The sequence below is a fragment of the Clytia hemisphaerica genome, unplaced genomic scaffold (assembly GCF_902728285.1).
Source record: "Clytia hemisphaerica strain Z4C2 unplaced genomic scaffold, Clytia hemisphaerica genome assembly, whole genome shotgun sequence".
Classification (NCBI taxonomy): domain Eukaryota; kingdom Metazoa; phylum Cnidaria; class Hydrozoa; order Leptothecata; family Clytiidae; genus Clytia; species Clytia hemisphaerica.
Window position 1 is genome coordinate 777,664 of NW_027103741.1, and position 12,300 is coordinate 789,963.

At 36.7% G+C, this 12,300-nt stretch overlaps 1 protein-coding gene across 2 annotated transcripts; it reads left to right on the forward strand.

The window, feature by feature from the left end:
• The first annotated feature begins 2,966 nt into the window (after positions 1 to 2,966).
• LOC136805244 (chymotrypsin-C-like) lies at positions 2,967 to 12,200 on the forward strand. 2 transcript variants are annotated; one of them, XM_067061823.1, is made up of 9 exons: positions 2,967 to 3,090; positions 3,577 to 3,597; positions 4,209 to 4,313; positions 5,759 to 5,908; positions 6,623 to 7,256; positions 7,847 to 7,953; positions 8,227 to 8,436; positions 10,704 to 10,868; positions 11,606 to 12,200. In XM_067061823.1, exons 1-9 carry the CDS (start codon positions 3,045 to 3,047, stop codon positions 11,773 to 11,775), a joined length of 1,608 nt encoding a protein of 535 aa, XP_066917924.1. In that variant the 5' UTR covers positions 2,967 to 3,044; the 3' UTR covers positions 11,776 to 12,200. The 2 variants fall into 2 exon arrangements, with proteins under 2 accessions (XP_066917924.1, XP_066917925.1); XM_067061824.1 differs by having other exon boundaries at positions 2,968 to 3,090; positions 6,782 to 7,256.
• The last annotated feature ends 100 nt before the right edge of the window (positions 12,201 to 12,300 follow it).

Sequence of the window (12,300 nt, forward strand, 5' to 3'; positions counted from 1 at the left end):
TTCATTGTTTTCAAGTCAGAAAATTCAGTGGGGATTGGAGAAAAGCATAATATTTTGCGGACAATAATTGGAGTATAATTTTCCACTGGGGAAGAAATTTTGATCAATTTTTTCAGGAAGGGGTTGTTCCAGTGGGTCTGTGATAAAGGGGTGTCTTGACTTACGACTGGTTATTTTTAACTTGTTGAAAAAAAAAAACGAATACGATTCATTGGTTTCTAAAAGGTTTTCGAAAGGTATTTTAAGAGCTTACAGGACTCTCGTCCACTCGGCCTCCGTTGCATGCCAGATTACTGGTAGAGTTGCGAGTTCTGAACAAAATACAAAATTTGAAATTTTGTATTTCCATAAAAAAATATAAAGTACAGCTCGAGAAATTCAAGGCATACTGTCTTTCCGGCGATTTTTAAATAGTTCCGGCTTCAAAAATAAATTTTATTAAAAATTGAAACATGCTTGATGGTGGGTATTGCTATTAATAATGTTTTGAATGAAAAAACAACCAATTATAAGGAAAAAGTCCAAACGAACGAACGAACGAACGAACGAACGAACGAACGAACGAACGAACGAACGAACGAACGAACGAACGAACTACGAATTCTATGGAATGTCACGTGACTTAGGTAGGATTTCCTACCTTAACCACGGCACACTTTTCAGCAAAAGTACGCCACCTAGCACTTCGGGCTTTATGAAGCTATGGATCCTACTGTTACACGATTAGGAGTCAGAGTTCAGTCAGAATCATTTCACTGATATTCATAAACCACAGAAGAATTTTAAAAGAGAACTAGAATATGTAATTATCAAGCTTAAGATAACGTGATGTCCATCTTCGATTTTTTTATTGAAACATGCGCTACAAAATAATTTTTAAGTCCGTCGCAACAGGCTAAATTTCAAAGGGCTGCTCACAAATTTTGATCAAAGTTGTGTGTGTAATCAGTTATATAGACTGCACAGGAAAAAATTTTCGATTTCCAAGGTTGGAAATTCAATATTTTTGGGTTGGAAATTTTGGTTTTATAATTGAAGGTTGGAAATTTGAGCGATTACCTTAAGCTGATTTGGAAAACGTAAATTACCCATAGGTTTTGTAGAATAAACCAATGCCCTTGAAAAATCAAGTGAAAAAAACCCATGTAGAAATGACAATTTTCCAAGGCTGGTTGGAAAACATGACTTTTTGGGTGGGAAATTTTTATTTTCCAAACAGTTTGGGAATTGAAAAAAAAGGTCAAAAATCGATGTGAAAATACATATTTTAGTAAATTTGATACCTCAAGTTGAAAAACTAGACTTTTTGGGTCGGAAATTTGTGTTTTCTCCAACAGTTTGGAAAACGTTAAAAATCCATGTGGAAATTACATTTTTCTAAGATTGAGACCCTTTCTTGGAAAACTAGACTTTTTGGGTTGGAAATTTGTGTTTCTCCAAACAGTTTGGAAAACGTTAAAAATCCATGTGGAAATTACATTTTTGTGGAGTTGAAACTCTTTCGATTGGAAAACTAGACTTTTTGGGTTGGAAATTTGTGTTTCTCCAAACAGTTTGGAAAACGTTAAAAATCCATGTGGAAATTATATTTTTGTGAAATTGAAACTCTTTCGATTGGAAAACTAGACTTTTTGGGTTGGAAATTTGGTGTTTTCCAAACAGTTTGGAAAACGTTAAAAATCCATGTGGAAGTTACGTTTTTCTAACCATTTTCTGCGCATGTCCTTGGGAAAACCACAAGCGATTTTTCGCTCAAAACTGTTTTGATGTATAGCTAACCTAGTTACTAGGCTATAATGTGAGCAGTCAAGCTGTAAGTTTCCGTCAGGTGAGGCGTCTCTTCGGAGCGGCCTCGGTCAATCGCAGTGAGTTCGCACAGTGAAGCACATAGGGTACTTGTGTCATAGTTTCAAATAGTACCCTGCTGAGCTGTGTGAGTGATCTAAGATCAACCACGTATCTGTGCGAACAATAACGAGAGATTGACCGGGAGCCATCGAGCCTAGGCTAGCGAGTGACTGTTCACAAAAACAAAAACCTTGTTTAAGATCTCTTTTCCACATCTCTGCCATCACTTTTTGGATTTTGGCTTTTTTCAACCTGAATTTTCGAAATTTCCAACCTTGTTTAGCTTGGATTTTGGCTTTTTTCCAATTGAATTTACAAAAATTCAAACCTTGTATTTCGGCTTTTTTCCACCTGGATTTTTGAAAATTCCAACCTTGTTAAATTTGGATTTTGGCTTTTTTCCAACTGAATTTAAAAAAATTCCAACCTTGTTAAATTTGGATTTTGGCTTTTTTCAACCTGAATTTTCGAAATTTCCAACCTTGTTTAGCTTGGATTTTGGCTTTTTTCCAATTGAATTTACAAAAATTCCAACCTTGTATTTCGGCTTTTTTCCACCTGGATTTTTGAAAATTCCAACCTTGTTAAATTTGGATTTTGGCTTTTTTCCAACTGAATTTTAAAAAATTCCAACCTTGTTAAATTTGGATTTTGGCTTTTTTCAACCTGGATTTACGAAAATTCCAACCTTGTTAAATTTGGATTTTGGCTTTTTTCAACCTGGATTTACGAAAATTCCAAGCCATGGAAAATGCAAAATTTCCAACCTTGGAGAATGTCCCACATTTTCAGGTTGGGTTTTCCATTGGATTTTATCTTTTTTCCAACTAAGAAAACTCGAAATTTCCAACCTTGGAAATCGAAAATTTTTTCCTGTGCTGACTGGTCACATTTCAAAAAGGTTTTTCATTAATTTTCGAGTGATCATTAATTTTCTTTCTGAAATGAAGGCAAACGGTTCTTTAAAATTAAATATTGAGCTACACTGAAAATTTAATATCTGCCAAAACTTAATATTTACGTTTTGAAGAACGATACAATCCAATAGGGTATAGACTTTAAGAGCAGGTGCATGTTTGATATTACTTAGCGCAAATAAGAGAACAAGTCTCGTTAAATTAAAGTTGATGAAAAAAATAGTTTGAATTTTTGTTACACCGTAGCCTGCAGTTTGATATTAAAAATACCATTTTAAGATGAAAACTGCAGCAATCATTGTGATTTTGGTCGCCCTCAATGTTGGTATGAATCTTTTTTTGTCGTCAGACATTCATTCATTTTGATTTCAACATTTTCAAGGCCTTTTTTACGAAGTTCAATATGCTCGAGATTCCTTTTTAAAGCAGGGATGAAAGATTGAAGGTTGTCGAGTCGTCGAGAGTCGACAAAAGGATACATTTGAATTTAGTTTTGTGATCAGTGGCGTGGTGGGAAAATTTCTCTGGGATGGCCAAGGCAAATGTGGCACCCTTTTTAAAGATTTTTTGTGTGCGAGCGAAGCGAGCCAGAAAATTTTTAGTTTTTGAGGTGATGAGGGGTGCCATTTTTATTTCGATGTGGGCGCCTGAAAAATCCTAATTGGCGCCCCTTATTTTAGGCGCCCCTTCTCAAAAGGGCTCCGCTGGGGGGGCCTGGCCCACTGGCCCCCCCTGCCACCACGCCACTCTTTGTGATGCAATATTATTGCATTCTTTACTTTTTAAATATTTTTCTTTTGTTACATTTCAGCAACAGCGACACATAAATCAGGTAAATTTGTTCATCAAGCAAAAAAAAAAAAGCCAAATAACACGTCATACTTCATAATTTTGCCCTTTATATAAACATCCAAATAATTATTTTTTCCTCTTTGTTTAACCCTTTAAGTGCCAATGTCAGTTGTATATATCAGACATGGGCTATATATGTAGGAGGACGAAGCCCTCCTGTAATGCCCAGTTTGAGTTAAAAATTGTCATTTTTTTCTAACTCGTAGGAATTGAATTAGGCTTCATGGTCAAGCAAAAAAAAAATAACCAAAAGTGAGTCTTTGCAGCGAGATTTTAAGCCAAAAAGTCAAAAAAATGCAAAAATTTGACAAAGATCCACTTTTTTAAGATCTTGACCGTTTTTTGACCATTTTTGGTCAACGAGTGATCCAAGAACCTCCAAATTTGGCCCTGTTTTACTTGATTCTTTGACCTTTAACCGTGGCACTTAAAGGGTTAATAGCAAGGTCTCAGCAACTATAAGCCATTGAGTCCTTGATCACGCTATCACGCCAAAAATATTCTCTCATCACGCAATATTATTGTCGTGGCGCTCTTTAAGAGGGTGGCGCTGAATAGAGGAACTGCAGTACTCCATTTTATATGTTATAGGATGTCGTGATTTAAGCTCGACCTGCTCGAAGTACAGCAAAACCAACTGTAGATCGAGCAAGTTTAACAAATATTGTAAAAAGTATTGTGGATTATGCTCGTCAGGTAATGTTTCAAAGCACGGATTTCTAATTTCATGACTGGATGTGGCTTACCATAAAAACGGATTTACAAGATGGCTAGTCATTCTTCTAATTTAATCCGTCCTCTAATTAGTACGAATTAATTATTTTGGCAAAATGAAATAATTTATCTAACTCTAATTATTAGTACCTTAAGGGAAGAAATTTTCGCGAGAAGAAATTTTCGCGGAATTTAATTTCGCGAATCAGAGTTTTAAAATGGCAAATTTCGCGGAATTTAATTTCGCGAATGAGTCGATTTCAAAAGTTTCACGGAATTTAATTTCGCGGTTGAGGGAATCATTTGTCTACGAAAAGCCCTATTTTGCCCTAAAAAGACCAATTTTAGGGGTGATTTTTTTAATTGTGAGAATATTCGTGTTTCGCGGAATTTTATTTCGCGGTTTAGCCATTTTGGTGTGTTTCGCGGAATTTAATTTCGCGAATTACACCCAAATTCGCGAAATTAAATTCCGCGAAAATTTCTTCCGCGAAAATTTCTTCTCGCGAAAATTTCTTCCCTTAAGGTACGAGTCCATGATCACGAATTTCTGATTTTCCTCTAATTTAGTACGATAAAGGTCAAATTTTCCTCTAATTATAGTACGAATAGTAAAAATAAACGAATTTTTTTTGTTTCAAAGACACTTCAAAGACAAGGAGGTATGGAGATACCAGCTGATTTCATTTTCAAAACGGTCAATGCAAAACTTTACAGTCAAATGAGAGAGAAAGTTCTCAAGGAACTGGAAACTTTTGAAGAAAAGAGAAAAGTTGGTCAAAATAAGAGTTTGAAAAAGAAAGAAAAAATAAATAAAAAGTACCAAAAAGTGTGTTTTTAATTTTTCAACCCCTAATTTAATACGATTTGATATCTCTTTTACTCTAATTATTAGTACGACAATCAACGTCAATTTCCAAGGTATTTTATTTCCTCTTATTATTAGTACGACCCCTTCAAAATAATTATTTTTTCCGGAGGATTAAATTAGAAGAATGACGGTACTGTACAATGCGTTAACTTACGGATTCATGATCCTTGTAGATACACTGCATGTTTTGTAGAGGTCTGTGATTCAGACTAGGTGTAAAACGACATAATAATGCTTTTATTCCCCTGCTTGACATTTACATGATTCGAATGTTTTAAAATTCAAAATAAAAAAGATACAAAAAACTAGTGTTAAACATAATCGCCCCCAAACCAAAAGAAAAACGGTCATAATCTAGGCTTTCATATTTTTTAAACCAAAAAATAGAAGTTGAAGAGGAAACAACAACAATTTCACTTTAATCTTTACAAGGAGATTCAAATCTAAAATTGTGCCCGATTCTTGAAAATCTTCATCGTGGTAACAGTGTTGATGATCGACCCGACCCGCGTAAAATTTAGTCGCATTGTTTCCACCAAATCTCTTTACTCTTTAGAATGTCGCGATTATAGAAGATATTGCTACAAGGTCCCCAAATCGTCTTGTATAAAGAGTGTTTATAAAAAAAGATGTCCGAAACATTGTGATGAGTGTCCGAAACCCACCAAAAGTATGACAACAAGAACGGTAACCACTACAAGAGAAGGTTAGTTTTCCTTACTTTTGGCTTTCCATCATTCTCTTGCTTCTCATCAAAGGTTCAATAAGAATACTTTCGTTTATTGAAGGATACCAAGTGCAAATTACTACCTTATCTGTGGAAAATTTCATCGTCTAAAAGAGACGAAAGAATTGCTCGGTTACCAAATCTTTAGCCGACGAAAGTTTTTAACCGACGAAAGAATCCGAGGTAATCGATAAGGTATTATAATGAAATTCACAGATTAAGGACTGACGTTCCTTCTGATAGTGAACTCGAAATCTCTGGCTTGCCAGGCAATTAATCGTTTTGTTGCTACAATCGGAACCGAAATATTTGGTACAAAAGGGGAATTCCCTCAAAACTATAAAACCGCAAGTGATTTTTAAGTGCTTTAAAGTACGGTTAGAAAGTAGAGTTTTAAATCTGAGTTTTAACATTAGACTTGAGGCTTAGGAGGACCTTATAGGATCCCAGTATCTAAAAGCTCAAAAATGTTCCAATATGGCAGCCACTTTAACCCCTCCCAAATCGAAAAATTCACTGGGACAAAGTGGATGTACTGAAATTGCAATTCTCGCCCGAGCTTTAAAATTGTGGAAAACTTTAAAATACCCAAAATTATCAATATATTTGGGCGCTGATTGTAGACTAAGTGATATTCTTTGTGATCTAGCGCCAAATCCCAAATCAATCCAAGAACTTTTGTTTATTATTTAGAATGTCGTGATCAAAATAAATTTTGTCCTTGGGTCCCAAAAGATTCATGCAAAAGGAGTATCCACCTTAAGAAATGTCCTAAACATTGTGGCTTCTGCTCAGAGCTTACCACACCAATGAATACTAAATCAACAACTACGACAACTTTTTTCACTAAAGCATCAACAAGATATACAACCAGGAGCACAACACCGACAAAAAAAGCTAAGACAACTAGAAGATTTACACGAAAACCTAGGACAACTAGAAAACCTACAAAAACAAAGCTGCCAACAAAAACCGCAACACCGACGTCAAAACAAACGACACATAGGAAAACGACAACAAAACCAACCGCAAAGATATCTACAACAAGGACGCTTCACACAACAAAAACATTGACAACACAAAGAACAACATTTCAAACAACAACCAATACAATCACAACAAAAGATAAGTTTACAAACTTACCAACAACACACCACCTATCCACCGCAGCCACCACCAGAAAAACCACATCAGCACCTAAGACAGACAAAACAAACTCACCACCACCTAAAGGATCTTGTGGATATTCTCAAGTCCCTCAATCCAGAATCATCGGCGGCAAAGATGCAAAACCACACTCATGGCCCTGGCAAGTTGGCATTTACAGGTATGAAGCACAAATATATGCCCGAAGGGCTAGATAGGCAACTTTAAGCTTTCTCCAGCAAAAAAAAAGTGAAGCAAAAATTTGACTTTTTAAATTCCGTGCCGATGGATAGGATCTAGCATTTTAATTGTTTTCGGAGCGCGAGATCAAAAAAAGTAGGCGGCAAACGCTATTTCGCATCTCTCAAACCAGTAAAATTGCTTGTCGTTACGTGATTTCTTTGGTAGGAAATCCTACCAAAACTTGCTTCACTTTTCGATAAAAGCCGCGGATCTAGCCCTTCGTGCTTTACAGATCTCTGATATGGAGCCTTCTTATTTTTGTGTAACCAGTCTGATTCGCAGTCCTTTGCAGTAAGAAAGATTTTTATTGAGAACTTAACCTTCCCTTTAATTATTGAGCATCAAGTAGAGAGACATCAAATGTCATATTTTACTATAAGTATGAATTCATTGGTACAACTCGACCGGGGATTGAACCTACAAATTTGCACATAGTAGCCGAATGCACTACCTTTGCACTACGGTCGCTTTACATAATCTGTTGAGAAGAAACGTCTACTTAACAACACCTTAAATATTCTTAAACAGAAATGGTAAATATGCTTGTGGAGGAACGCTTATCAACAGTCGTTGGATTGTGACCGCTGCACATTGTGTTTACAGAAGACCTGTCAGAATTTTCACCGCAAAGTTAGGTATGGAATTCTCGAAATCGTGATATTTTTTGCGTTTTTGCAAGTAGTGGCAAAATGTAAGCTAAAGATGAATTTGCCACTACTGGCAAAAAATCAGGATGTTTCCTAAGAAAACTTTTGCTTATTTTCAGCCCTAACTTATGCTTATTTATATGCTTCGACTTCAATTTGTTGATTTTCTTTTGGTTCATGAAAATTTCATTGATTCGGCTCAAAGAATGAAGCAGCACTGCCCTAAAATAAAAACATCTTTTCGCATACTTTAATCGGTAGGAGACCACAACAGAGACATCGATGAAGGAGAACAAACCATTCAAGTATCTAATTATATTGTCAATGAAAATTACCAAAACACACGACTAAACAATGATCTAGCTCTCGTGCAACTTGAAAAACCAGTGATCTTTGGAAGAACTGTTCAACCAATATGTTTACCAGAACAAGGAGAACGGACAGATGTTGGAAAGAAATGCTACGTGACAGGTTTGTAACACCCAAAATAACAAACACTTTCAAGAAGGCTTGACTGACAGACAGCTACAAGTTATTAAGTTGAAGCTAAAAAGATCATAAATTTGGATTTAATACAGGTTAAGTCGCGGTTTAACTTTTATTTGATAATCGCTACATCATTCTAACTGCTGGGTGGTTGCCCTCCGCCAACTGAGTCTACTTTGCTCGTAGCCGCTGCGGATTTTTTTTCCGTCAACGAACGAAGACCTACGCTAGCGGCCGAATACCTTTAAAACTTTAATGTGCGGTTTTCCAGCGGCCGAAGACCTACGCTAACGGCCGAAGACCTACAAATTTAATGTGCGATCAGTTTTCAGCGGCCGAAGACCTACACAAACGGCCGAAGACCTGCAAAACTTAGAAATTTGAGAATCTAAATCTGAGCCAGCGGACGAATACCTTTCTTTGCCGCATGAAAGTTTTTCGCACCAAACTGCCGTTCAAGCAATAAATTTTTAATATTTCGAGAAATAAATTCTTTTCGTGATAAGTCACATGAAAACATAATGGTACTCTTGTAAACATGGAGAGGGATTTGATTGCTGATATTTTTGAGGAAATCGAATCAAAGTACGAAATTGTTACATTTTCTTGTGATGAAAATCATGAAACTGATATTGAGATAAAATGTGATATATCTTTCAGCACAGATCTCAAAAATTTTATTGAAACCTACTCAAAATACACGGGTGAAACCTTGAAAATTAGGACCCGAAAAAAGAACACTGAGAAGAGTATCTATTCGGAGCGAGTGTTTTATAGATGCTACCACGACAAAAGGTACGAAAAGACAAATGATGTCAAGTCAATATTGGAGAAGAAACCAACCAAAAGATTCAGGAATACTTTTTGTCCCTTTCAGATGTCGGTTAAAATACTTAAAAGTGATTCTAATGAACAAGCAACTCCATTTAGATGTACCATAGATATAGAGCATAAACACAATCACCCCTTAAATTCTCTTCATGCTTTAAGCTTTAAATTGATTTCAGAGGAAACGCAAAATCATATCAAAAAGCTATTTGAATCTGGTATGACTCCATCACAAGCATATGCTGAGTTTCTAGGTGAATTTCGTAGGAAATGTGCTACCGAGTACCATTATGTTTTCATGTGACTTATCACGAAAAGAATTTATTTCACGAAATATTAAAAATTTATTGCTTGAATGGCAGTTTGGTGCGAAAAACTTTCATGCGGCAAAGAAAGGTATTCGTCCGCTGGCTCAGATTTAGATTCTCAAATTTCTAAGTTTTGCAGGTCTTCGGCCGTTTGTGTAGGTCTTCGGCCGCTGAAAACTGATCGCACATTAAATTTGTAGGTCTTCGGCCGTTAGCGTAGGTCTTCGGCCGCTGGAAAACCACGCATTAAAGTTTTAAAGGTATTCGGCCGCTACCGTAGGTCTTCGTTCGTTGACGGAAAAAAAATCCGCGTAGCCGCTTGATGTCATGTTCATAATGGCCATCGCAACTCCTTGTCGACGCTGTAACTGGAAGCTGAGAGGAAAAATATTTTTTGCCTCCTTCTCTCCCTGCAGTAATGGTTGTAGGCGATCCTCACTTATTTATGCTAATATTGTATTTATCGGGACAAATTTCCCCTAAAACTTATTATTCGAGGATTAGCCATAATTTTACGCTAAACCTATATCTACCGACTCACACTTTACTTTTCAGCCGTCTGACTACTTGATTGTTTTTTAATCCTAATCTAAATCATAGGCAAATGGAAAGTTAAAGTCATAACTTTTGGAAATCCCTGTAGTGAATTACAGTAAATATATTGTTTAGAAAACCCATTCATAATTAAAGTCCATTGGAAACTTCGTAAGTATAGTAAATCCCTTGAGAATGGTTTCCACATGAGAGCAAAACAGAGTGCACACGATTGAGTTTCAAGCCCGAAGAGCTGGAGGCGAGACTTTAACGCTTCTCAGGCAAGAGCAATTGAAGCCACTTATTTCCCATCCAAACGCACAGAGAACGCGCTGTAATCATTACGACAGATTGTATCTAGCGGTTCCTTTGTTTTGGATGACTACATTTTTTGAAATCTAGCGATAGATTTTAGTTTCAGTCCCGCGTTAGTGTAAAATCTACGCGCGGGCGTTCTGGATGGGAAATAGGTGGTTTCATTTCCCATCCAGGAGTCTCGCCTCTAGCCCTTCGGGCTTGAAACTCAATAGTGCACACCCATAGCGAAGGAACTTTTTTTCCTTTTCCCAAATCAAATCTCAGGTTGGGGCAAGACGAGCAATCCAGGGATGGTGAACAACATCCTTCAACAACTTCCAATGACGGTACAAAACAAAACACGATGTTCAACAATGAACAGCAAATATGCACCATTGACTGATCAAATGTTGTGTGCAGCCAATACTGAAGTGGTAGAGAATCAATCAGGTACAAGTCTTACTTCAGGCACCCAAATATCTCACAAAATCTTTTCAACATCTTCTCTGATGTTGAATACAACTACGGATCCTTAATGTATAGAAGTTTGCATAGGACCGAAATACAAATACCTCCTTCGTCGATCTAGGTATGTGAAAACTACAATAACATCAGTGCCGTAGCAGCTGGGGGGGGGGGGCAAGGGGGCTATGACCCCCCCAATAATTTTTTCAAAAATTGTTATTTTGCAAAAAGCAAAGTTTTTCTTTTTTAATTTGTCATAATTGTCTTTATCTGCATGGTTTGAGAAGTTCACTAAACTTCAGCCCCCCAATATGAAAATGCTTCCTACGGCACTGAACATACAATACACCATTATTATTAAATTATTGACACCCCTTTCTCAGTGACCCGATGGCCTGTGTGGATAAAACGGGAGGAAGGTTAATATTTAGTTAAGTGGGTGAAAATCTCTTTGATGTTTTCAATGTGATTTTCTAGGGATTCTAGGGATTCTAGATTGCAGCGAATCATTCATTAGCCGTTAATGTTTTTCGATGTGGGGTTTTAGTATAGTTTTCCAAAATAGCCATAGAGTTTTGGAGCATTTTTTTCTAAAGGGAAGTGCGAGGGGAGGGTGGGTTCCTGTGTATTTGTGATGCAAAAGTGCATACAATCAGATTTTGAATCAATTACAAGACAATAACATTGTAAGCAATCAAACAACCTTAAAATTCTTTCTCTAGTTTGTCATGGGGATTCCGGCAGTCCGTTCGTTTGTCAAGAAAGCAATGGTTCATGGACATTACATGGTTCGGTGAGCTGGGGATCACCACAATGTGATATCAAAGATGCTTTCACTGTCTTTGCAAGGATCAGTGAATTTAGAAACTGGATTGATCAAAATATGAAATAGACTTTTTGCGATGTGATGTTTTGCGATTTATAGTTAAAGACACAATAACATTGATTTAAAAAAGTGTTTCTATTTTTCCCTCTTCATGGAATCCGTTGCCTGTACACAGACCCAGTATCTACGGCTGATTTCAAAATTCGTTGCCGTACTACGAAGCGATAAACGTGAAATACATTCTGGTACAGTCTGACAAGGCTCTTAATTAGAGAAAATGGAAAAGGAAAGTACTATGGTATGTAGGGTAGTTATGATATGCACCAACAGGTGATTGGTTGTAAGTGACGTAAAATCTGTCAATATGTCACTTTCAACCAATCAGCTGTTGGGTCCGGTGGAAGACATTGCAATGATGCATATCATTAATATTTTCCTCGACTGACAAGGGTAGGCCGACCCCGACCAGGAGGAAAAAGTGGGTCGTATTTTGATTTTAAGCTAGGCTTAAAAAAGCGAGTTTTTTTACATACAGTTGACTGCACGCTTTTTTTATAAGAATGGTTTTTTTTTTCATTTCATGATGGATAT